This window comes from Mesoplodon densirostris, chromosome 16, assembly GCF_025265405.1.
Source record: "Mesoplodon densirostris isolate mMesDen1 chromosome 16, mMesDen1 primary haplotype, whole genome shotgun sequence".
In the NCBI taxonomy this organism is placed as follows: Eukaryota; Metazoa; Chordata; class Mammalia; order Artiodactyla; family Ziphiidae; genus Mesoplodon; species Mesoplodon densirostris.
The window spans coordinates 16,023,182-16,050,329 of record NC_082676.1 but is presented as its reverse complement, the minus strand read 5'-3'; the positions used below and the strand labels follow the sequence as shown (position 1 = coordinate 16,050,329).

The 27,148-nt window shown below is 51.4% G+C and overlaps 1 protein-coding gene across 2 annotated transcripts in view; it reads right to left on the bottom strand.

Moving 5' to 3' along the window:
- RIMS4 (regulating synaptic membrane exocytosis 4) overlaps positions 1–26,573 on the bottom strand; it is a 62,102-nt gene extending 35,529 nt beyond the window's left edge. For both annotated transcript variants that reach the window (XM_060078179.1, XM_060078180.1), the window contains exon 1: positions 26,477–26,573. In XM_060078179.1, the coding sequence (XP_059934162.1) occupies positions 26,477–26,573 (97 nt within the window). The remainder of the gene's footprint in view (positions 1–26,476) is intronic.
- Positions 26,574–27,148: the final 575 nt, after the last annotated feature.

Here is a 27,148-nt window from a genome sequence, read left to right as displayed (position 1 = left end):
CAGCATAACTCTGAGAATATAGTAAAACCCACTGAATTGTACACTTTAAATAGGTGAATTGTATGGTGTGTGAATTATCTCAGCAAAGCTCTGCGTGTGTGCGTGTGTGTGTGCGTGTGTGTGTGTGTATCATTTCCCAGGCCCTGCTGTTAACCCTTATTCTACACTGACCCTCACAGAATCAAGGACCCAGTAGTGTCGGGTGAGTAGGCTTTTCAGGTCAGCACTGGCCTCTGCCAGGGGCAGTAAAGGGCTCCAGCTGAGCAAGAGGCCAGCACACAAAGCCTGTTGCAAAGGCCAGACGAGGCCTGGACTCGGGGGTTTGGACCCCAGGTGTGCCATCTTCAAAGCACCCACATGCGCTCGGATCCCCACAGTGGCATATGGATGAAATATGCGGTGGTTACATGGAGCACAAGGGTCGAATTCCTTAATGACAGTCCCACCAGGGCAAACTTTCCTCTGTGCCCCTGGGCACACCGCCTACACCCGCCCCCGGCAATATCACCTTCCCCGGTCTACACGTGGTCAGCTTCCTTCAGAGCCTATCAGACCCAGAAGAACTAGCCAGGATCACCTGAGACCCATTGGTACCAGCTGGAGCCACCTGGCACCATTCCTGATGAGAGCAAACCTACCTTAGATGAGTGGCTCTCGGCACCAGAGGCTGCTGGTGAAGCTGGCCTCAAGCAGCATACCTTCTCGGTTGCCACTCAACTCATCCAAATCCCATGACTGCTCAAAAACCAGTCCCTCTCAGCACCACTGCACAGGAGACCAGCTACCCCAGCACCCACCTAACGCTTTCCAGGCGAGAACCTCCCCACACACTCGCTTAATGCATGCTGGGGTCTCATATTCGCTGGATGGAAGTTCCATCCTTTACCTTCGAACAGTTTAAACAAATCCCTTCTTTGATCTGGCCTTAGCTGAGCTGCAGAGCAGCTGGGCCCCATCGTGGCTAAGAAGCCTAGGTTTCTTTCTGCTCCCTCAAATAAGAGCAAGGACCATGGTCCTCTTGTAGACTGGCAAGGGTGCCTGGCACTCAGCAAGTACTCCATACACTTTCAGGAAACCAAAGGCTACACTTGCCAATTCCAGCCCTGTGCTCCTCAAACTTTAATATGCAAATGAATCACCTGGGGATCTGGTTAAAATGCAGATTATGATTCAGTAGGTCTGGGTGGGGCCTGAGAGTCTGTATTTCTAACAACTCCTAGGTGAGGTTGATGCTGCCGGTCTGCAGCCCACACTCTGAGTGGCAAGACGCTAACCCATTCCACTCACTCTCTTTTCTGATTTCTTTGCCTTTCTTGGTTGTGCAAGGATACTCTTGGGAAGCTGATGGAAGCTATTCTCACTTCCTTAGAAAAGTACCTATCAGCACATACACACAGTACGTTGTATAAAATTTTGAGGCTTGCAGTCCATGGGTTAAAAAACCCTTCCTTTGGACAAACCTTAGTTCTCATGGAAAAGAGGATGCAGTAGGGGACAGAGGGAAAAAAGTCCCAGCGGAGTTAGGACTCCTGGGTCTGGTCCTAGCTCCACTATGGACCTGCAGTGTAAAATCAGACAAGTGTCTGCACCTCTCTGAGCTTCTGTTTCCCCACCATGAGGGGACTGGACTAGATTACGATGATAAACAGGTTTTCTCTTTTTACGCCAACTCTGGTAACTATTGCCTAAAATACTAAAATATCCCGTGTTAAGAATTCTTAGACTATGTCTGGATTTGGCAGAAAAGGGTGCTGTGATTGACTGGTGATGCCTGCCATGGTCCCAGGAAAGGGGGAGGGTGCTTAATTGATTGATAACGTCTGCCAAGGTCCCAGGCCTGGAGGGCTATGGGATTCCTGCCAGGTAACCAGCCTACCTGGAGGCTGGAGAGCCCTTCTAGCTGTGACATTCCATAATTCATTTAGAGTCATCCCAGATTGGGGAAAGTGAGGTCTGTGCTTGTCCTCAAGGGAGCAGAAAGGGATAATTCTTTAAGCCGCTGGCTTCTCAAACCTGCCACCCTGCAGCCCCCTTTGAGACGAGGTAGCAGAATCCCTGCTTCACAGCAAAGAAGGACAGTGTGTCCTTGCACTCTCATCTTTGGTTATTTTTAACTCCAAGGACAGAGGCGCAGGCAGAAGCTGAAATATAGAAGGGCTGTGGCGGGCCACCCAGCCTCCTGAGGGAGGGGAAGCCACCACCCTCCCATCCTCCCAAGATGCTCCATCATTAGCCAAGTGAAGGTCAAGGCAAGCTGCCAAGGGACCGGGGAAAGTTCCTCACCTCCCATGTGAGCCCTTCCACAGCTCCGCCCTTCCTTGGTACAACCACAGACCCTCTGCCAGTTCCTATCCCACCACACCCTGTATCCTGTTCAGTCATGCATCCAGTCCACATACACGTGCTGGGCCTGGTACTACTGCTGAGGACACAGCATCGAGCAAGGCAGATGGGGGTCCTTGTCCACTGAGCCTTTCCAGTCTAGGGTGGAAGACAGACCACAGACAGGATGGCAGGGCAGTTTGGTAGTTACACCTGCAGTAAGCGCTTGGAAGAGGACATGGCTGTGGTCACCCCGCCCCCACCCTCAGGCCTATGAGTTCTTCTTCAAGAGCTGGGGTGTTCTGCATCTTTCTATCCCTGGCACAGAGAATAAGCTGGCACGGAGGAGGGTTCGCATAGGGAATGCTTATTGATTGGACATATTACCCAGGAGACATCGCCTGGGGTGTGAGGATCCCACAGGAGCCTATCTCAGGCAGAATGAGATTCATTCGCTCATTCACTCATTCGCCAAGCATTTTTCTGAGCACCTTCTATATGTCAAGTACTGCTCTAGGCACTGGAGCTAAAGCAGGGAACCAAAATAAGGGAAACCATCTGTCCTCCTGAAGCTCCGATCCAGGAGAGGCAAGCAAACACCAAAGTGCACAAATACGTGAAGACACAGCAGGTGTTAGAAGGTGATGGGTGCAGGGGTGGGTGTTTTGGTCTTAGACCGAGGTCAGGAAGGTGTCACCATGCTGCGTGAAGGAGGTAAAGAAATGAGCCACCTGGATATCTGGGGGGGAAAGTGCTCCCAACACTGAGGACACAAACATACAGACCCCAAGCGGATTTACATCTGGTATGTCTGACTAACAAGGAGGCCAGAGCTGCTGGAGCAGAATGTGCAAGGGGAGCGGTCTGAGATGAAGTCTGAGATGACGCGGCAGGTGAGAAAGCACAGACCTGGGGAGACGAACACACTTTGCATCAAGCCTGGCACACGGTGGATGGAAATGATGGTGATGACAACGATGCTGCTGCTGATAAAGCAGCTAGCATGCACCGGGCACTGGCTGTGTGCTGTGTGCTATGCTACACAATTAACATGGACTCATTTATTTGATCCCCACAACAACCCATGAAATAGCTCCTATGTTACCCCCATTTTACAGATGGGGAAGCTGAAGTTCAACAAGGTTTATGCATCTTGGAGGTGACAGGGCTTGAACCGGAATGCTGGCAGTCTGGGGCCAGAGTCTGATGTCTTCTGATCTTACCAGCCCTGTTGCCCAGGGCCTGTGAGTGAGTACCAGTTTCCTTCCTTCTCTGAGTTTTTAAACCTTTTGGACTCTTCTACAAATCTTTTGAAAGCTGTTTATCTCTCTTTTTAAAAAATTCTGGTTCTCTCCAGAAAAAAAAAATAGATGCACAATGACACAACTTGTATATAATTTCAAGAGGTCAAGGTGATGACTTCTGGTCCCAAAAGGAAGCATGTTATATACATTTGTAGCTAAAGCAAGAATTGTCAGAGTTGTCCAAAGAGGCAGGAGGAGAACATGTGTTCCTACTTCTACAATTTGTCAAGAGCCTGCTGGGAGTGAGGCACTTAAGAGATTCGTGGTATTTCATTTAACACTGTGAGGTGATTGTTACTATGCCCCATTTACAAATGCGGACGCTGAAGCACAGAGAGGTTAAGTGACTTGCCCAAGATCACATGTTGGTATCTGGCAGGACTGGAAGCTACTCCAGTTGTAGCTGACCCCTGACCTCAGCCTCTATTCCAGACAGCCTCCTTCTGGATTCCCGAATTGCACCCCTCATCTTCCCAGAGAGGACAAGAAACGTGCTCAAGGTCTCAAGAGCTCAGTATATTTAGAGCAGGGTCTAGAGCTGTATTGCCCAATATAGTAGCCACGAGCCACACGCGACCACTTAAATTAATTACAATTTTAAAAAATTCAGAATTTGGTTCCACTGTTGCACTAACCACAGTTAAAGTGCTGAACAGCCACATGTGGCTAGTGCCTGCCATTTTGGACAGCGCAGAAACAGAACATTCCATCACAGAAATTTCTATCGGACAGCAGTGGTCTTAAATTTGGTCTCTTGACCCTCAACCTAGCATTTTCCTACCGTCAGAGGCTATTAGAAATGAGATTTGCCTGATTACTGAAGTGAATGGAAAGGGAGACGGAAATAGGGCAGATGAAGTTGTGCAAGGGAGAGAGCAAGCTCAGAAAGGCTTGTAAGAGGGAAGCTTAAGTCGACATCTTGTACAGAATAAAAGACATGAGAGCCGTTGGCTTGGGACCCGCCTTGCCGGCAAGGAACCCGCCCGTATGTCTGGTTACAGGGACCCTCTGCTAGCTACAACAACTCCCATTGCCTTGTTGAAGTCTGCAGTTTCTCTAACGGGGACGGGGCCTTCTATCCAGTGGGGAGAGATCCAGCTGAACGGCCAGTTCCCTGGGAGAGAGAACTCAGTGGCTGAAGCACCTGCTCGCTCTCCTGGGACAGGAAGGAGACTGAAAGCAGGGGGCATTCTGCAGCCAGCCAGGGCAAGCCCTGGACCCAACAAATCTGTTGGTGTGGGTACCGGGCAGTGACTCAGGGTGGAGTGGGGGCTGCAGACAGTGGACAAGGTGTCAATGACACCCGCAGCTGCCAGAGCAGATCAGAAGACCTAAACCGCACTCCGGCTGCAAAACCAGTCTGGGGGAAGCGTGCTGAGCTGCCCAGCCACACAGTGCTCCCCGAGGACTCTTTTATGCCTGCAAGATGCTCAAATGCAACAAAGCTGGATTTCCCTGGTGGAACATTGTGGAGGGAGAGAAGAGAAAGGACCTCGCGGACCTGCCAGCCGTGGAGAAAACCACGGGGGCTAAGGCTGGAGGAGCCCCTTAACCCTGTAATATGTCTCCCTCCTTCCCATCCTTCCTTCCTTCCTTCCTTCACAATTGACTGTTCCAAAAGCCTACTGAAGGTGGGAGAAAAGAAGAGGATTAGACGGAAGACATGGATTAAATTCCCATCCCATCTCTTATCAGCTGAGGAGGCTTTAGAAACCCCTTAACCCTCTAAGTTTCATCTTCCTATCCGTAAAAGGTGGGTGATTTTACCACCCACTCCAACTCTGCAAGGCTCAAATCATCCTAATAATACTGACAATAATGACTGTCATTTAGTGAGAACCTTTTGACGATGTAGCTCATCATCTATAGGGTACACATTCAGCGCTCAATAAAAACCTCTTGGATGTTGAATTTACCATGTAAATATTTTATGTAACAGTAGTAGCAGTAATAATGATAATAATAAACTATTATGGAGGAAGTGCTTGACTACTGTACTGAGCCTGCAGCATGCATGTCACTCAATCCTCCCAATGACCTGAGAGGTAAGTACTATTATTATTTCCATTTAAGATATAAGCACTGGGACACGGAGAAGTCATTTGTTTAAGGACACAGCCAACAGGGTAGGACAAAAAAAGGGGGGGGGCAGGGTTTAAATGCAGGTCTGTCTGAATTTAAAATCTATCGCCTCTCGAATTATATAAGTACTTTGTAGGCAACAAAGGACTGTACGAATTAGATTTTCCATATCATTGCTGTGTTAGGATTAATGGTGATGGTGACTCGGCACAAGGGGAGGAGGCCTTTCTGCAGTCGAGCTTCTCTGTCAATGGAAGGAACTGCCCCGAGAGGGTATGAGCTCCCTTCACTGTCATCCGAGGGTGGACCCCAACTGGACTGGGGGTCTGAGGCATGGTCCCCAGATGGGAGCCTGGGTCAGCACTGTGAATCCCAAATGAGGTGGAACATCAGAATCAACTGGGGAGCTAGTGAAGAAGTAGATTTCCAGGTTCCGGCTGAGGGTTTTTTTTTTTTTTTTTTTTTTTTTGCGGTACGCAGGCCTCTCACTGTTGTGGCCTCTCCTGCTGTGGAGCACAGGCTCCGGATGCGCAGGCTCAGCAGCCATGGCTCACAGGCCCAGCCGCTCTGCAGCATGTGGGACCCTCCCGGACCGGGGCATGAACCCGTGTCCCCTGCATCGGCAGGCAGACTACCAACGACTGCACCACCAGGGAAGCCCCCAGCTGAGGTTTTTAATTGAGTCGCTCAGGATCCTGGTTGCAGATGGAAGAGCATGGGCAGAGCAGGTGAAGAATCACTGGGCTACTGAAATGCTGAGTAGCCTCTGTACTCAGCATTGCTGGATCCTAGAAGCCATGGGAGCCACCAAAGGAACCCAGGATATGCCCTCAAGAAACGTATGATCGCTTAGTAACCACAAAAACTTGCTCTGTGCCAAGCATTACACCCACGGCCCCAGAGACTCCTTCTCCCAGGCCACCCCTTCCCCGGGTTCCCTGTGTCCTCTTTCCCTTTTCCAGCTTCAGCATCCCCTCCTCCGGGAAGCCTCTCCTGACTCCCAGAACTAGGGACCCCTCTGTGGGCTTCTCCAATGACGAGACTTTCACTTGTGGACATGTGTGTCCACGTCCACCCCTGCTACCCCAGGCTGTGATGGGGCTGGTGGTGGCTCGCTCAGGACCTAGGCCCGGTGTAGACGGTCACCAAGCATTTGCAGAGAGGGACTTGCTCTGTTCCACAAAGGATGGGCAGACGAGACAGAGAGGAAAGCAACCGCTGCAGGAAGGAAGTAATCCAGGTCACCAGGTTCGGAGGAAACAGGACCTACAAATTCTCCCTGCCACTGTTCAGAAGCAGCCGGGTCTATTTATAGTTCGCAAGCCTTCTGCTTCTTGCATTTAAATGCCGGGCCAGGCATGGAAGAAAATCCTGGGTAGGTCTGTCAGTTTTTTAATTTATTTTATTTTATTTTTTTACAAGAACAGGAGCGGAAAGCAGGGGGAAAAAATGAACCGTGGCTATTCCAGGGAGCTGCCTGGTGCTGTCCCTGGTCCTGCCTTGGCAAGTCTGATGCAATTCTAGACCTGATCCTAGAAATCAGTGTCCCTGTAGAGACCAGGCGGTGAAGGTCCTTTTAAGGTGATTCTCAAATAGTGGCTTTGGTTTACAAAACAGTATCACAGCGTGACCCTGGCTTGGTTTAAACATGCATTCCTGCACACATACAGACACACACAACTGGAGAGAAACAGCCCCAATGGTTAAACATTCTGCTCTTGGATTATATAGAATTGGAGTCATTTTAATTTTCTTTCTGTGTGCTTTCTCTGCATTTTCCCAAAGTTTGGGTATGCAGAGCATAGCCTGAGAAGGTTAGGCTCAAGGAAACTGGCTCTGCCATTTGCTGTGTGGGCGACCTTGGGAGAGGTCCTTCATTTCTTCATCTGTAAAATGGGAACAGCAACAACAGGACCCCCCCCCCCCAGAGGCTCACTCTGAGGACTATCCAAGGTAACACACACGAAATCTGAGCACAGCACCGGGAACGTGGCATATGCTCAGAAAATGCAAGCTAGAATAACTGTACAAGCGTTTGAAACTTGTGAAAGCACAAGATTGTTTTAAGAAACTAAAATGATCAGGAGTGACTCTCTGACTCTCCCACTCTCCCGGCTCGTGAAGGGACTAGACTACAGCCTGGGAGGGCTCAGAGGCCTGGGTTCCAAACCCAACCCGGCCAGAAATGCACCAAAGGACCCTTCACTCCCCTTGCAATCTCGCCTTTCCGACTCTGAAAAGGATGGTGCTGGTGGGTAGACTGGTTAAGTACCACTCGTCTCAGCAGATGCCTGAAGAGGATGACGCAGCTCTGGCCTTCAAGAAGGGCCAGGTCCTGGCCACAGCTCCAGAGCCTTTCCCAACCTGCCACCCCCCGTTCCTGACCCCACCTCCTCCCCACACCCATCTGTTTTTTTTTTTTTAATTTTTACTGGAGGATAGTTGATTTACAGTGTTGTGTTAGTTTCAGGTGTACAGCAAAGTGAATCAGTTATACATATACATACATCCACTCTTTTTTAGATTCTGTTCCCATATAGGTCATTACAGAATACTGAATAGAGTTCCCTGTGCTATACAGTAGGTCCTTATTAGTTAACTATTTTATATGTAGTAGTATGTATATGTCAACCCCAATCTTCCAATTTATCCCTCCCCCCCTTACCCCCTGGTAACCATAAATTTGTTTTCTACATCTGTGACTCTTATTTCTGTTTTGTAGACCCACACCCATCTCTTAATGCACCTACCCACAAGGCATCCATAAACCTCAGGACACTCTTCCTTGACCACACAGAACCCCCAGGGGTCTGAAGCACCTCCCTCCCCCCTTCCACTCCAGCCTCGTAAACAGCTTCTCACCCTTCAAGGCTGTACTCAGCACCCCCGGCTCAATGGGGTCACCCAGTTATCTGCTCTGCTTGTCTCTCCTCCTTGGCTGCGGGAGGCCCCCGTCTTACTCCATACCTACCTCAGCATCCAGCACATTGGAGTAGGGGGTCAGTAAATACGCTGACTGCATAAATAACACTTTAAAATGAGAAAGGGCAGTGCAGAGCAGTGGTTAGGCCCATAGACTCATGGGCTCAGGCAGACCTGCATTTGACCTTACTGCTGAATGACCCTGAGCCAAAGGCGAGCGTCTCTTCTCTGAGCCTCAGTTTCCTAATGTGTGCAATGGGCATGACAGTTGCACCCCCTTCGTATTCTGATGTTTTGATAGGATAATCCAGATAAAGTGCTCAGAGTACCCGGCATGTGAGAAACACAAAATAAACATTTGCTGTCATGATAAGGATGATTACTGAAAATGTGAAATGACTTTAATGATCATCTTGGGACACCAGAGTATCAGCACTTTCCCTGGTGGTCTTGCTCAAGGCCCCTCTCTGGTTCAGGTCCATGGGACCCTGTGAACTATTGGACAGGTTGCTACCTGCACAAAGGTGCCCAATTGAGGTGGGTGGAAACATAGCCTGTTTTCACTGGCCAGGCGGTACACCCCATGGGTCTTTTTCTAATTCATCCTTTTACAGGAGGTACCATTTAAATTCAGTCACCTGGGGTGGGGGTGAGGCTATTAGCACAAACATGCCATACGAGCCATGTGCACCAGAGCCCACATGTGGGATCACGAGGGGAAGAGCCATCCCTGGGCGGCTCTCACTCTCAGTTCAAAGGATGATGCAAAGTCCCCACCCAACAGTGGAGGGCCCAGGGCAAAAGTACAATGGAGGCCATCATATTTATTCTAAATGTTTAAAAGTTATAAATCAGGCTCTTACATAAAACATGTTCTATTCTTCCATTCTGACAAATATGCCTTCATAATGACCTTGAAGTCCAGGACAGGTTCAAATTTAGAATCCTCTGAGTTCCACGGCTGAATATGGAGAGAGGCTCTGAATACAGGCCCTCGGCTGTAGCCCATCCCTTCCCTTCCTCCCCACCCCCACAAATCCAGGGGCCCACTCTGTACATGTGTGTTCTGTTCTCACCTCCACAAACAGCTACCTTGGGGCCACGTATCAGGACACCCGTGATGGAGGAGGGGCCTAGAGAAGGGGTCTGGACAGACCCCAGATGCTGACTCAGGGCCGTTTGAACAGGGAATTCCAGGGTCCCATGTACCCGGAACATGGCCTAGAAAGGGGGGTTCAGGTGGGCATGTCCCCATTGCCCCATAGATTCCTCACCCAGTGAGGAGGGCTGGAGATCAGCCCAGTAGTGCTGGTGACCCCAGATCAGGGCCTTTCTTGCTAAGTGTAAAGGCAGGAATGACACAGCCCATGGTTCCACCAGCAGCCGGGTCTACTGCCTGCCAAATGAGTCATGAGAAAACTCATCACAGCCTGACACGGGGCAATTCTCCTAAAGACTGCGGTCTAATTTTTTACCAAACCCTTTCACAAATCATCAGATTCTGGACTTCCCTGGCAGTCCAGTGGTTAAGACTCTGCGCTTCCACTGCAGGGGGCACAGGTCTGATCCCTGTTCGGGGAACTAAAATCCCGCCTGCTGTCTGGCGCGGCCAAAAACGATAAAAAAGAAAAAACCTACAAATCAACAGACTTGCGGGTGAGGTGGGCATGCGGCTTCTCCCACCTTTCTTCCCTAGGAAGGCCCAGATTTAGGGGTTTATTATAGATGGGGAAACAGGCATGGAGAGGTTAAGTGCATTGCTCAAGATCACACAGTAAGAGACAGAAGTAGGATTGAAACGCAGATGTCTGGGAGGGTCCCACGTACCCGGAACACGGCCTAGAAAGGGGGGTCCAGGTACGTGGGACCTTGGGAGGCGCAGGGCATCTGCAGGCCCAGCCCTACTTTGAGCCTTTTCTGGGGCTGGAGACATACAGATGCCACTCTCAATTCTTGCCAGGATTGGGCTGCAGACAAACCTTCAAACCCAACCTTTAACTAAAGAGTGGTTTTATTATTTTTTTATTTTAATTATTTTTAAAGGATGTAGACATTCACCTCTGGAGAAAAATTATGGGTTTCAAGAGTTCCTGACAAAGAGCTTCATTCCAGAAATGTAAAGTCACCATTTTAAATTTGGTTCTTATTCACTGCTGGGAAGTATTAGAATGAAGATTACAAATTTAATAATGTAACATGACAGGAACTGGCCCGGCCTCATCTCCTGGAGAGTAATTTGTTCCTGCCTTCAAATTGGCACTTCCCAGCCTCACCGCACCAGCAGACCTGCCTGGTGACACACTCCTGACTTCCGTGTCTTGTGCTCTAGCCCACACAGCCAGCCTAGACAGCAAAACACCATCCCTGCCAGGGTCTGAGGAGTCAATGTTGGGATGGTCCGACCCATTTGGGAAGAGTCACTATAACAAAGGGAGCCATCCCTGGGCCTCCTGGTCCCATTCTTCTCATCCACAACCAGAGAGGTCTTTGTAAACCCCAGATCTGAGTCTGTCACTTCCCTGCTAAAAACCCAACAGGGTCCAACTCAACTGTCCTTAAGCTCAAATCCAAGATTCTTGACTTTAAAGACCTAGTATGACCCAGTCCTGCTGCTTCACTAACCACATATGCCTTCAAAACACCATGTGCCTTTCCTACCCCAGGGCCTTTGCACAGCTGCTAATAATAACAAGAACTAATATCTACAGAGCACTAACTGCATGCCAGGCACTGTGCTAAGGGCTTGACAGGTGTCTTCTTATTGATTATCATCCTGACCCTGGGAGGCAGGCAGTAGAGCCAAGTGGGTAAGCTCAGACTCTGGAGTCAGACATCTGGGTTTCAATCCTACTTCTGTCTCTTACTGTGTGACCTTGAGCAATGCACTTAACCTCTCCATGCCTGTTTCCCCATCTATAAAACAGGGATAGTGACAGCACCTGCCCCACGGAGTAGTTGTGAAGCTCTGATGAGTTAAGGCAGGTGAAGTGTCAGAATGTGATGGGTACCGTGTGTTAACCATCCCTGTCCTCATCTTATAGAGAGAGACAGAAGCAGGAGTGATTAAACAACGTGGTCAAGGTCACACAACTACCAGTGGGAGTGTGGTCTCCGGATGCTGAAGACTTCAATTTTTGCCATGACTTGTCCACTGTAGAAAATTTGGAAAATACCAAAGAAGTGCAAACTAGAAAACAAAAACTACCCAGAATTCTGCCCCGCAGAAGTAATTATGGTCAATATTTCCATCCGTGTGCATGCGTGTATGTGCGAGAGAGAGAATGAGAGAGAGAGGAAGAAGACAGACAGATGAGGGGAGGGGGCGACAGCCACAAAGACTGAGAGAATCCAAGATTTGCACCCCCCAACTCCCATAATTGACCCCAAGTCCGTGCTCTCAGAGCCATGGCATCCTGTCTCACTCCACCACTCCCCCGCCTTCATTTGGCCAACTCCACTCATCCCTTAAGTCTCAGCTTCGCTGTCTCCTCCCCTCCTCTCCCCCAGGTCAGTTCTTCCAGCTCCAGCCTCCCCCGGCACCCTGCACTTGACTTGTGTGGCACTAAGCACAGTAATATTCAAATTATTAGTTGTTCCTTTGGGTTGTCGAATGTCTAACCCCTCCCACCAGACTGTAAACTCCATGAGGGCAAAGACTGGGCTTGTCTCGGGTCATCAGCAGCTACTGGAGAAGAAAGAGAGAGAGGGAGGAAAGAAGGGGGAGGGAGAGAGTCTGGGAAGCTTTGGGGTTCGGCTTCACCTTTCCCAAATCAGTGCTCCCCTGGGTGGGATGCAGCAGAGAATCACAGTCCCTGACCTGGAGGGGCTCTCAGTGTGGCAGTGAAAAGTGATGTCAGCCAGACTTTGCAACTGCTGGAGAGAGAGAAGAGAAGCTCAGAGTGCCACGTGAATGCCCAGGAGGAACAATCAACTCTGCCTGAGAGAAGAGAGGTGTGCTTCCTGGAGCAAGTGGCATCGGAGCCCTGAGGGGGAAGGTGGGGGCATCCCAGAAGACGAAATTGCCCAAGCAGAGGTACAGGAAGCAGAAAATTCAAACAAGCCTGCCAAGAATGGAGGAGCCGGGTTTTGCCTGGAAGTAACAACTGGCTGAAAAGGCTAGAAATGCGAAATTAGATCATCTGGCCCTACCCCAAACTCATTTTCCTGTTCATCCTGTCACTTTCCTCTCAGGTACACTCTCCACACACAGTCAGGCCTCTGAGCTGGCAGGAGCCATCCCCTGTCCCACATCCCTTTAGCATTTCAGTGACCAATGGCCTGACCTCCTGCGGCCAGCGCCTGTTTCTCTTGGCCAAGGGCAAAGGACAACTCCCTGCCCCCACTCCATCCCCATCCCCACCCTTGGCCTTCAACCAGTGACTGATGGGAGTGGGCGTATAAGCACCCCAGCTCCCTCACTCCTGGGTGGGATAACGGAGCTACATGTTCTACTCCGGGGGTCTGCAAACTAGGGCCCATGGGCTAAATCCAGCTCACTGCCTATTTTTGTCAATAAAGTTTTGTTAGAACACAGCACCACCCATCCATTTATATATTGTCGGTGGCTGCCCTCCAACTGTGTAATCCAGCAGTTGGGAAAGTGACCTTATGACCCATAAAGACTAAAACATCCAGGGTCTGGCCCTTTACAGAAGTTTGCCAAGCCCTGTTCTACAGTTTCCCAGAGCCCCCAGGAAGACTCAACGCGGTTGCCCTCGGTCCGGGGTGATAACACACCGATAATAACTTGGCTGATAACACACTGTTTCCCCAAGTGATCTTCTCATTCCCCTCCTGGAGTTTCATCCATCACCTTCGGAAACCATATGAACCATGTACAACTGCTATCTGACTGCTTTGACTCCTAAAAATGGCAGTTTCCTGTGGTTCAACCTAATACTTGTACTCAAATCCTTGTTTCGTGGGGAGCCCAAGCTAGGACAGGAAGACAAACGTCACTGTTCCCATTTCACAGATGGGCCCTGATCTGACATGGTTCCCACGCACACGCTACAGAGGTCAGCTCTGGGGGTTTTTTTTGTTTTGTTGTTGTTGTTTTTTGCCATGCCACGCGGCTTGCAGGATATTAGTTCCCTGACCAGGTATGGAACCTGGGCCCCCAGCAGTGGAAGCACGGAGTCCTGACCACTGGACCGCCAGGGAAGTCCCTCAGGTCTGGTTTTGGACTCCCCACCCCAACCCAGTCAAAGCCTTGCCAGGTCCTTGCTATATGCAGTATCATTAGCACACCTGCCAGGCTACCCGAGGCTTATTAGCTGTGGACTTGTTCACCTAAAGAAGAAAAGCAAGGCTCGAAGAGAGCTGCCCAGGGTCACTCAGCTGACAAATGGGCAGAAATGGGGTCTCAAATCCAGGTTTTCTTATGACAAATTCAGGGCTCATTCCATAACAAAGCAGCTACCCCCTAACTTTTCACCTCAAGGAGTCTGTCAGTCAGGTCCCCTGCCCACCTCTCTGGAAACAAAGCCAATTTTCCATGAGGATCAGGTGAGCTCAAATAGGCAAACACCTGTCAGGCCCAAAGGTCTTTATGTTTGCAAGGTACAAAACAGAAAACCAAGATAGACACCTTCCAAAGGTACCTAGGGGACTTCCCTGGTGGCGCAGTGGTTAAGAATCTGCCTGCCAATGCAGGCGACACAGGTTCAAGCCCTGGTCCCGGAAGATCCCACATGCCGTGGAACAACTAAGCCCGTGCGCCACAACTACTAGCCTGTGCTCTAGAGCCCGTGCTCCGCAATGAGAAGCCACCGCAACGAGAAGTAGCCCCCCGCTCGCTGCAACTAGGGAAAGCCCACGTGCAGCAACGAAGACCCAACGCAGCCAAAAATAAATAAATTAAAAAAAAAAAGAGGTACCTGGAAAGAAACCCACCAGGAAGCACAAAATACACACATATATTCATGAAAAAAATTAAATGCAGCACAGAATGCTGGAAAGACCACAAGTGTTGGAGGCAGGCTCGGGTTTGCAGTCCTGACCTACCCTTCACCAATTTGACCTTGGCCAAGCCAGGAGTCCCTCTGGACACTTGATTCCTCCAGCCCCACCTAACGTAATGACCACGCACACCTTGTGGGACCATGGAGAGGGTGACCTGTAATAGGGGTGGGCACTACCCAGCACAGAGCTGGCCACACCTGCTCTCCTAACTCTGTCGCCAGAAGTTCCCAGACAGCAGGTGGGTGGACCCAGCCCAGCCAGAGCCCCTTTACCAAGCAGGACACCCATCTCACAGCTGCTGCGAGTTTCTGCAATTCCAGCTCACAGCTGCCCCTTCTTTGGAGAGCTGCTCTTAGCTGACGGGAGCCGCCTTGCCCCAAAAGTTATGTCTCTGCTCCCCCGCCGCCCCGGGGGGACTGTCCACAGCCCATGACTGACTGATATGGGAGTCCAGAAGGCCAGTCAACTCTGTGACGCCATCCGCCCTCTAGAGCTTCCCATGGGTCAGGCTGAGGCTAGCCCGTGGCTGAGTGCCCATCGTTAGCTGCTTCTTTTCCTGCCCATCCTGCATCCCAGTCTCACCTGACAGCACTGCATAGCATATCACCTGCACAAGAATCCACGTCTCAAACTAAGACAGTGGGAACAGGAGAGAATTCTCCCATCTTCTATATTCTTTTCAAGTTGAAGACCGCTGGGAGGAGTCTAAGAATACTACACATGTTAATTTCTCCCTCCCTCTTAGCACCCACCCAATTCCCATCAGGGCCAGGCCTCCCAGTTTGGGGGTCCCTCTCCCAGGACCCAGCATACCCAACAGAAGCTAGAGAGAAGTGGCTGCAGCTTCCAGGGGCCAGATGGTTCGGGGGTGGGTTGGCCTGGGTCTGGGTGGGCCCCCAAGGCACCTGGTCCAGTCTCGGTGTTGGGCCCAGGCAGATGAGAGATGTTTCTCGACATTTGCTGAGGAACTAATTAATTTCCATTACAGGCCCCAATTAGTGACATATCCTCCCACCCACTCCCAAGGCGACTCCAAGCGGCATTTCTCAGGGACACCAAGTACTGGAAATGCAGGGTATGGAATTGAAGCCTCAGGCGCCAATAGGGTGCAAAGTAGCCACTTGGGTCACCTGGGAGAGGAAGAGGCCCTGACTGGGAGTCCAGAAACATCAGTTCTACTCCTGGTTTTACCAGAGACCTGCTGTGAAGCTTTGAGCAAACCATGAGATCCCTCTCTGGGCCTCCGCTAAAGATGCTAGAGGACTTCAGAGAGACTTCGGGCTTAAGCGCTCTGAGACAGTAATAGCTAATACTCTTAACACACTTCTACTGTATTCGGGCTCTCTACAAAGCATGTCACAAATACTTACCCATTTAATCCTCCTGACACCTTCAAGGCAGGGAGGAGCTATTATGGGCCCATTTCACAGTTGAGGAGACTGAGGCTCAGAGAAGTTAAGTCACTTGCTCAAGGTCACACAGCCAATGAGTGGCAAAGCCAGGATTCAAACCCAGGCCATCTAGCTGTGGAGTGTGTATCATAACCACCACTGTGCTATACCGCCTGGTATAATCTGACTACTCTTGAATCCTCACGGGACTGGGCACCACCATAAGTGCTTAATAAGAATTTACTAACTGGAAAATAAAGAAAAAAACTGGTAGCCTAAAAGACCATACTGGTGGTTTGTGGGAGTGGGATTAGGTGGCTGAGGTGTGAGGGAGACTGATGTTTTCTTGGGTGTCCTTTGTGCTGTTTGGCTTTTCACCACAGAACATGTTACTGTCAGTAACAGCAGCATAAAGGGTTGTGAGAGCTAGAAACAGTGTTTGTCCTGGGGAGGGGACAGGAGACCCAGAAGACGGAGGTGTCTGGGGCCCTTTTAATTGGATATTTTTCGTGCTTCTAAAATGTTGTACCATGGGGCTTCCCTGGTAGTGCAGTGGTTGAGAGTCCGCCTGCTGATGAGGGGACACGGGTTCGTGTCCCGGTCCGGGAAGATCCCACATGCCGCAGAGTGGCTGGGCCCCTGAGCCATGGCCGCTAAGCCTGCGCATCCGGAGCCTGTGCTCCGCAACGGGAGAGGCCACAGCAGTGAGAGGCCCGCGTACCACACACACACACACACAAAAAACGTTGTACCAACTGCATATATTTACTTAATCCAAATAATACTTATTCTTTTAAAAAGTATTCAATGACCAATCAGCCAAGGATCAGCTAGAAACTTTGGCAGGAGGGGATGCTCTGGGGATGAAAACGACCATAGAGGCAGAGGAGCAGGGGAGAAATCCAAAGGAGGAGATGGGGGCCTGGACAAGTGCCCCCTGTTTTCTGGGAGACTCTGGTTGTATCTAAACCAAGCCCACTAGACACCTCACTGTGTAGATGGGGATCCTGAGGCCCAAAAGACAAAGGGAAGCGGCCGGAGGAGATGCTGAGATCTGGCAGCTGAACGGAGACCTCTTCTCCTGACTGCTAATGCAGGCTCTCAGGCCCCACTGGGCACAGAGCAAAAGCACCAGCTGTCCAGACCCGAGCCAGGAGTCCCAAACGCAGGCAAGGCGCTCCCACCATCCCACGCTTCCTGCACCCAGGAAGTCTACAATAGCAGGAAAGGCAGCGCTGCCATGTCCTGGACGCCTTCTATGCCTCACACATGCATTATCTCTACTTCTCACAGGGTAGAGTTATTCACTCCATTTTACGAAGCACGAGGCTGAGGCCCAGAATAGTTACGTATCATCATCAAGAGACACAGCTAGGAGGTGGCAGAGATTCAACCCAGGTTTGGGGCCCTCCAAAGTCTGTGCTCTTTTGCTATCCTGAGCCAACCCTCTTGGAGAAGTGTTTCCCATCAGTTGAGGACAAGTCCCACCGGGAATGTATTTGTAAATGCCTGTATCTTCAGACTCTGAATTTTAAGGGACTGGATGGGAATCTTATCACATCATATGGTTTGTCCCCCACGCCTCCAATCTAAGCAAAATCTCAACCTTCCCTAGAAAATTACCAGCAACCCCTTTCTTAGAAACATCTAAATAAACTGACTCAGTAAAGTCTCTTGGTAGCATTTCCCAGCATTTTGCCCCTTAACATTGATGGTCCCTTTGATTTACTTTTTCCCAGCAGAGACCTGTCCTCAAATGAACCTCCTGGTTTTAACACATAGTCCTGCCTTTCCCCAATGCAGGAAAAGGACCGCGTCCTGTTCCCTTCAGTAAAAGGTGCTAGACCTGAGCCCCTCAATATTCCACAAAAGGATATTATGGTCTGATGTGTTATTCATGTCGACTCATTTATCATTTATACAGATGATGTCCAAAAGGATTGATGGGGTCCTTCACATTAAACCCAGTGCAAAGCAGGGCAGCAGCTGAGGCTCATTTGATCCGAGACCATGTGATGGAAACATGAGTGCCTGAAGACTAAACCCGGGTCCTGAATTTGGTACCCAATGTCCCCAGCATCTAAGACACAGGTAGCCAGGAGGCATCCCAAGTTGAGAAGAACCCTTCATTTCTCTCCAGCTTTTTCTCTAACCCAGTGATTCTCAAAGTAGGCTCCCTGGACCAGTATCAGCATCACCTGGGAACTTGTTAGAAATGAGATTTCCAGGGGACCTCCCTGGTGGCGCAGTGGATAGGACTCCGTGCTCCCAACGCAGGGGGCCCAGGTTCAATCCCTAGTCAGGGAACTAGATCCCTACACGCACGCTGCAACCAAGAGTTCGCATGCCACAACTAAGGAGGCCATGTGCTTGCAACTAAGGAGCCAGTGAGCCACAACTAAGACTTAGTGCAACCAAATAAATAAATATTTGGGGAAAAAAAAAAAAGAAATGAGATTTTCAGACCCCGCCCCAGATGGAATGAGAAACTCTGGGGTGAGGCTCAGCAATTTATGTTTTAACAAGCCCCCTCGATGATTCTGACCCGTTAAAACCAACAGTAACAACCACAATTGCAGCAGTAACCTCTAACTGAGCATCTACTACGTGCCCAGCATTAAACCCACGATCTCATTAGTCCTTATAACTGAGGAAATCTTAGTTCCACATGCCCGGCTCTGGGGTAGATGTGTTTTGTGCATTATATCAATTTATTACTCACAATAACCCTTTGAAGAACTTGTTATTATTATGCCCCCCTTTTACAGATGAGGAAATTGAGCCCCGGAAGAGTTGAAGCCACTTGCCCAAGGTCACACAACTTAGAAGCAGCAGAGGCAGGATAAAAATTCAGGTGTGTTGGATTCCAAAGCCATGTTCTTTCTGTCCCACCACGAAAGCTCCCCAGAGTTTCACAGCTACGTCACCCTAAGAAGCTATACAGCTGGGTCGGGTGAGAGTCGAGGAGGAGAGAGGGGCGGGCAGGGAGGGCAGAAAAAGCCCTTCCCAGACTCCACACTACCAGCTACAATGTGAAAGGAAGCCACGTGATGCACTTAAAGGCACAGCCACCTGTGTCTAAGGGACTAAAAAGACAGGGATTCGGGAGTTCTCGGCCTCTGTCTTTACCCAGCTGGGGGTCTTTTCCATTCCCAATCTGAACTTCAGTTTCCCCACCTGATACTCCTTATCATTGTCTACCAGGCTGAGTGATCCGCCCCCAGCTTACTTCTCTGACCTCGTTTCCCCTCATGCAGTCTAACCACGCTGGTCTGCTTTCTCTTCCCTAAACACCCAAACTCCGCGCTGACCTCAGGGCCTTTGCACCAGCTGTTGCCTCTGCCTAGATCCCTCTATCCCCTCATATTCCCATTACTGGCTCTGTCATTTAGGTCACAACTCAAATGTCACCTCCTCAGTGAGCCTTTCCTGACTATCTTACTTAATGTTATCTCCTATCCCATCAACCTGTCTTATTTTCATTTCACTTGACACAATCTGAAATTATTTGTTTAATTGCTTTCCTGCTTACTGTCTGTCTCCTCCACCTCAGAACATAACTCCGTGAGCGCAGAAACTGTGTCTGCCTTGTTCGCCCGATATAGCCCCAGCACCTAGAATGCTGTTGGGCACTGAGCAGCTAATTAAGTATTAGCTGAATGAATAATACCAAAGAAGAAAACCTAGACTCAAAGGCCAGAGCCCTGGATCCTTAACACGTGACCTTGGCAAGCTGCTTTGCCTCACTGAGCCTCAGTTTCCCTCCCTGCCTAATGAGGAGAGTGGACTAGGTGCTCTCCAAGGGGCCTTCCAAGACTGCTAGTCTTGGAAAGCCAGGCCTGGAACCTGCCCAGCTGGTCCATTCAGAAGAGGCAGCTGGCCAGGGTCCCTGCAGCAGCTGCCCCCTCCCCACCCCCACCCGTGTCCCTGCCCAGCCATGCAGTCATCTCACTGCCCCCTCGCAGAAACTGTTAATGAAGTGCGCACTGCTAAATGCAGTTACAATTACGGGGGCTAAGAATAAGGCGCTGACATCAGCCTTGTCAGTTTCCGAGTGAATCAGAAGGGGAGGGGGGAGGAAGGAGAAAAGGGGAGGGGGGATGGCTCTCTGGAGCTGTCAAGTGGAAATAGCACAGCGTTAAATATAATCCAGCACTGGCCTACATCGGTCTGGAGAGGCAGGTGATGGCTCAGCCCCCAGGGCCAGGGCAGACAACTGGATTCTTCAAGGAGGCCAGACAGCCCTCTGATGGGGATCATCCAGGAACTGATGGCCAGGAAGGCACTCCAGTGGGCTGGGGTGGAATGCAGTGGGATGGCAGACCCTGGAGGGATGCATCTGGATGTGAATAGGCCCTCACACCCTGGCCTTTGTCAGTGGCTGTTTTGACAGCCCAAGCACAGCCCCTGGGGCTTACACTGCCCGTTCCCACCAGGAATCTCATTTCAGGCCATGAGGCAGAGGGTGGTCTCTGGAGTCAAACACGCCTGGGTTTGAATCACCACCATGAAACCCAAAAAAGTCACTAAACAACACCAAGCTGCCTGGCTTTTCCTCATCTGCAAAATGGGTACATCGGCAACAGCTGCTACCCCTTTTGGCTGCTATAAGATTCAGTAAGATTATGGAAAGCACTGAGCACAGCCAAACAAGCCTCCTGATCATTTTATTTTTACAACCACAAGAGATGCTCAGACAAGGATAATTAATCCCTTTTTCAAGATGGGGAAACTGAGGCCCAGGACTTGCCTGAGGCCCTAGCACCAAAGTGGAGTCAAATCCAAGCCCCATGGAGTAAACTGGGTGGGAGGAGAGAATTCCAGTCAGTCATTCCAAGGGACTGGATGTGGGGTTTGGGACTGGAGCTCTGACAGTAAGACAGTGGGCTTGACTGGAAAACATCGTCGGGGTGGGGGGCGGTACACAGATTACAGTGGGGGAGAGAGATGTCTGCACCCTTCTGAGCACGTCCTCCAAAACTGGTGCCTTTCCAACAATTCTTAAAAGAAATCCTGAAGCGATGGTTGTTAAGGCCACAATGAAGAGATGTCAGAAGAGGCAAAGGAAAAGAAAGGCCCTGAGGTGTGAGAGAGGGTCAGCTGGCCTGCGGTCTGCTCTCCTCGGCACCTCCGCCCTGCCCTCACTCCGCCTTCCGTTAGTTAAGAACAAGCTCGGCCTCTGGGATGGAGGTGGGCGGGGAGGAAGGCAGAGCCTAGTTCTCAAAGGGAGACGAGGGGAATGGGCCCCTCCTTTCCCCTTCCCACCAAACAGAACCAGGTGGGCCTCTGGCAGCTGCAAAAGCCAAGGAAGCTGAAGCCATGAGTCTGGCGGCTTGGGGACAAGGAAGAGAGGGTGCCAGAGAGAGAGAGAATTTTAGGAAAGAGCTCAAACTGCATCAGAGCAGATCCACAGGCCAGTGATCTGTGTAATGGGGGAAGGGATGACTCCCCGTCACCCAATTTTTCTGAAATACTTCTTTCAGAGTAATTTAAGATAAAGTCGTTTGGGTCCACACTCACACACCCACAATTTGAACGATGGGAACAACTGGTTCGATTCTTTACTATGCCTGGGTTATCTAAAGAGTTCTGCCCAATTCCCAGCCCAGAGAGGAGATTACAGTGCTTGGTGGTAAATTAGGGAACGGGGCAGAGGGGGGACAGGAAGTGGCCTGCCCTAGGGACGAGGGTGGGAGTGGAGGCTTCAAAGCCTCCACCTCATGCCCTCAAGTGGCCCTAATCCTGAAGGGTATTTTAAGGCCTCCCCCCTCACCACTCCCCCTTATCCACCCAGCCCCAGCCCCCCTTTAGGGCTGAAGTACTCTGTTCCCACCATCTCAGGGGGAAGGGATGGGAGAGCAGGACATTTTGTTTCCCAGAAAAAGCTCAGGTCAAATTTCAAGGACGAAAGTTAGCACTTGGTCTGGGAAAGAAAACCTTGCCAAAAGGAGGAAATTGGGGAAGGGAGGGGGGATTCCAGCGGGGTCATTCCAGGTGCCTGGGGTGGGGCGGGATTTGGAGCTCTCATGACCCCTGTTGAGATCTGTCTGGCAAGACAGGAGTATCTCCACCCCACGAGCCAGGAGAAGTAACTCAGACAGCCCCCTCCATTTCCCCTCCGTCCAAAAACAAGGGGAGTGGGCTTTAGCACTAGTCTGTGGGACCCATCCACCATGCCACCCCACCCGCCAGATTTGGTCTGAGCGGAAGAAGGCAGTACCACGAAGGGCTTTCCAGCCCAGAAATGTGGCCCGAACTGCTAGGAGAGGGACCGGTAGCCGGCCCGTGTTGCCATGGCAACTTCCTCCTTGCGCTGGATCGAAGCATCCTATGGGCAAATCGGAGCTGGCTGCTCCAGCTTCTCCGCCCCTCTCCCGGGCGGGTGGGGGAGAACTGGACGCCAAAACCACTTGGTCAGACTCAGGGACACCATCCTCAATTCCAGACCCTGATATAGCAACGCCCTTTGGCATTTGCTGGATACTGAAGACACTCTTGCTCCCCCAGCTGTGCCCCAAGGCAGAGCGTCAGGACTGGGACTGTAGATGTAATGAAAATTAACTGTTAAAGAGAACAGGGAAATGGGGAGCTAGGTGCTCCCCACCCTCTTGTTCCACATGCAAGTCCCCCAAATCCCATCTTTAAACCCCCTCCAAGAAGAAGGGCCCAACTCTGCCTTAATAGCTACAACAGTGCAATAAAATTAGCTTATTAAAATTATAAAAGCCAACATTTTGAGAACCAGGCTACCCCCCCTCCTCAAACCCACAGATTGTTTTTTACAGTCATGCTCAGAAATAAGTCTTACTTGGTAATAAGAAAGATAAGAGCTAACAGGTATTGAGAGCCTATCTAGTGCCAGGTACTGTACTAAGCCCTTTTCGTAGCACAAACAGCATAATAATCAACAGCATAGATGCCTGAGTCAGACTGCTCAAGTTCAAATCCTACCACCCTCATTTCCCGGCTCAGTGACCTTGAAAAATATTCTCTCTGTGCCTCAGTTTTCTCATCTGAAAATGGGGAATGTTAAATGTTAATTGTATAGAATTGCTGTGAGGAAAGAAAACAATATTGAAAGTGCCTAGGAGGATACTTAGAGAAAGGTAATCATTTAAAAAATGTTGACCCTCTGGGGTCCATGCTATTATTTTCTTCCTCCAAGTCACCAGCAACCAACAATATAGATGTGAAAAAGCAGAGGTCACGTGTCTAGCTCCTCCCTGCCCCACCCCTCCTCAATTATAAAGCCAGCACCAGCAAGGCTGAGCCATGAAGACACAGACACAAAAAATGCCTCCCGAGAGCATGCCTCTCTAAAGCCTCAGCATCTTTTGTGAAAAGGGGCAAAAGCAGTGTAAGTAATGGGTTCAGAGTGCACAATGGAAGATGCTCCTTGGGAGGAATTCTAGGAATCTGCAATGACCAGCTTCCTGAACCGCAGGGTGGCTAGAAAGGGGTGGAAGGGGCAGCTTCCTTTGCTGACAAAATGTCCAAAGCTCCCAAGCCGGAGGCAGGAAAGTGCTGTGGCCCAGTTAAGGCTAATGAAAGTCTCCTCCTCATACAGTTTCTCAGGAAACCAGCTGAAGGGTGGCATGTAAGCCCTGAAGATGGCTCTGAGTCAATCCGGTTGATGAAAAAGGTGCGTTGGACAGGAGTCAGAAGCAGCAACAAAGGGGAGGCACCCAGATGAGCCAGAGGCCCATCAGGGACACTTCTGAGTCATCGGGGACAGAGGGGCACGAAACTGGTGAGGGGAGGGAGCAAAGAAGAGAAAGGTAAACCAAAGCCAATTCTGACAGCCCTGCAACTGGAGCAGTCTCTGTCCAGTATCTGAGATATATTCAAACTGCTTTTCGAAATTAGTTCAGGGTGGTGCCGTTCTAAAAGAATAAATCCAAGGGGCTTTTATTTTTTTAGGAGAAAATTAATGACTTTGAGAAGAACAGGAGAAATTAAGCACCAAGACAACGTTCCCTACTTCCGATTTTCACCAGGCACTCATTAGCCTTCCCTAAAGGAAACTTCACTTTCTCCCCGCCGCTCCCAAACTCGAAGCATCCCTTAAGATGAACAGACAGTGAGCATGAGATGCCCAAACCAAACTCTTGGCTGCCAGCCGCTCCCTGGGACCTCTTCACCTGGGAACCATTTTCTACACAGTGAGATTTGACTTTTTAAAAAATCCTCTTTCAGAGAGAGGGCTAGTGTTTTACTGGAAAGAGAACCAGAAACCTGATTTTTGTCTTGGCTGAGTGCCTGCCTCACTGGGTGACCTTGGGTTACACACACACACACACTGGGGCTTCAATCTCACACACATGCATACATTCACACAAATACACACACACACCAATTTGGGGGCGAAAAAGGGTCGGACAAGATGATTTCTAGGTGGCTCCAAGTGAAAAACTTAAGAATTTGAAGAAACCCGCTGGAAAAAAAAAAAAATAGTGACCTTTAAAAATCTCTAATATTCCATGAAGTTATCTATTCTGACTCACGTGAAACCAAAGCAAGTCACCAGCAACCAACAATAATAACCAAGGCATCTGAACCATGACATGGAGCATGACTTTGAAGAAAAACCCAACTGTCCCTGCCACTGATGCACCTTGCCTCTGGAGACCCAAGTGGCCTGTTGGAACTTCAGGAGCGTCCTTGAACGTCAAGTGAGGCATGGGGGAGCCAGCTCACCGAGGCAGGTGGGGATCCCTCCCCAAGCCCCCACGCTAGCCGGGACTTCCTCTCCTGGATTTTGCTCCAGAGGAGGCCACTGCGTTAGGAGAACCCCTCCACCCCTCCTCACCTTGCCTTGTCCAGAATAATAATACATCCACCCTCAGCTGCATCACGGGGGAAGTTAAGCCTCTGAACCTCAGTTATTTTTTCTGTAAAATGGGGATTCTGTAAAATGGCTGGCTCTGCAGTAACCATCTTTACTCCACCTCCATCTCCAGGTCAACAGCAAGACCGGTCTGTCAGGGGTCAGCCTCACATAGCCCCATTCATTCACTCAGCCAACACTTTCTTCTGGAGAACCTTCTCCCTTTCTCCCCACCTGCCTCCTGCTCCAGCAGAAAGACATGAGCACCCATCACCCACCGTTCCATCCAAGGCTTATCAGATAACAGGCTGACCAGATAAGGGTCCCTGCAGGCAGAGAGTCTTAAGCAGGGCCCATGAACTCCCTAAAACTGTGGACAAAAATTTTTGGATGGTGCCTATGTGTATTTTTTGGAGAACTTGTCCATATTTTCATCAAGTTCTCAAAAGCGTCCATGAAACCATTTTACTCCTCCCCACCACACACACCCCTCTCCCTTTCATCCCCTCATTGAATTAAAATACTCTCAGATTTTCAGCTTACAAAACACTTTTAACTTTACCTTTATGTCTGAGGTACTGTCATCCCATTTTACAGATCGGGATATGGAGGCTAGGGGTGGCATGACTTGCTCAAGGTCATGGCTAATACGGAGAGAAGCAAGACTGGAACCTCATTCCAACTCCCAATCTGGCACTCTTTAGGGAACTCTCACCCAAGCCCTCTAGGTACCCCACCTGTTGGTGGCTTCGCTTCCTCACCGCAGAACCAGATCTGAAGCCCTTCTGTTTCCTCTGCCTGGTCCCAGGGCCCCCAAGAGCTGTTTTCCCTACATTTCCCCGCCCCTTGGGCTCTGGCTGGGGTTGCGCGCAGGCCTGGGAGCCTGAGGTTCGGGCCTCTGTATGGTGGCCCGGTTCAGCCCACCTAGAAGGGCTACTCCAGGCACAAGAGCACCCGGGGTCAGGGGCACACTCCGGAGGGCGCGCAGGTGTAGAGTCGGTGCCGCCCTACGCCTCCCTGGGGGAACCGCCGGGAAGAACCGAGAGGAAAGGCCGTCACCCGACCGGTCCCCTCGCGGTCCGCCCCAGTCCTTAAAGGACTGGGGGAAGAGGAGGAGAGACAAACAGGGGCGCTCAAGGCCTTGGGCGCAGGGCGGGGGTCTTGGGCAGGGAGTCTCTGGATGCAGCCAAGACAAAGATGGAGGGGTAAGGTTGCGTGCGACCTCCAATGGGGGGGGGGGGCGCGTCGGAGCCCCGGGGGTGAGGCGGCCAAAGCCCCGGGGTTTGAGGAGTGGGCACATACAAGAGGCTCGGGCAGGGTGGCGGGTCGGATCCAGGGACAAGACCGGGAGAATTCAGTAGGCGCAGGTGAGTAGGGAGAGCTAAGTCCAGGCGACCCAAAGGGCCCACTTGCGGAAAAGGGGTGAATGCAGATGATCTAGGGGTCCCTGGGGGCGGCGGGAGGCGAGGAGACCCCACATCCTAGAGATCTGAGGTCCTGTGGGTGGGAAAGAAGACCCTGGGGGCGCATCCCCGAGCGTGCTTGGGATTGGGGGTGGGGAGGAAAGAGTGGCCACCTCTTAGGGCGCACCGGGTCGGGGAGGGGGCCTCGGGACCTGGCTCCCGGGACGCCCCCCAGGGGTCGGGGGCGGGCCACGCGCTTACCCGCGTCCTCGTCGTCGAAGGAGTTCATGCACGGGAAGTAGATGGCGAGCGCCTCGAAGGAGGCGGACAGGCTGAGGCGGCTCTGCGAGCGCTCCATGCCCGCACCGGCGCCGGACGCCTCGGCCGCGGCGGCGGCGGCGGCGGCGGCCGGCTTGGGCAGCTTGGCCGCCCCATTCTTGACGCGGAGTACGGCGCGCGGCGTGGTGGCGGCGGCCCGAGGCCGGGCCGGGGCTCCGCGGCGGGGCTGGCGGGCGCGGCTGGGCCGGAAGGCGGGCCGGGAGCTGGCGACCCGCGGACCCGAGGCGCGCTGTGCTCCCGGCGGCTGCGGTAACGGCGGTGGCGGCGGTGGCGGCGGCGGCGGCAGCAGCAGCTGTGGCGGCGCAGCTCACTCTGGCCCGCGGCGCCCATCGCCGGACGCGAGGGGCGGGCTCGAGCCGCCGCCGCAGCCAATCGGCACCGCCCGAGGGAGGGGGCGCCGCGCGCGGGGCGTGGGAGCCGGAGGGCGCGGGCGGGGCCCCTGCTCGCAGCCCAGGCCGCCAGGTGTGCGCGCCCCAAGGGAGGAGCGCGCAGGGCTGCTGCGCTCTCAGTCCAGGGACCGCGCCCCCCACGTTGTCCCCTCCCCCGTACTCGCCCCGAATCCAGACGTCCAGCCCCCGACTGAGACCGGCCTCC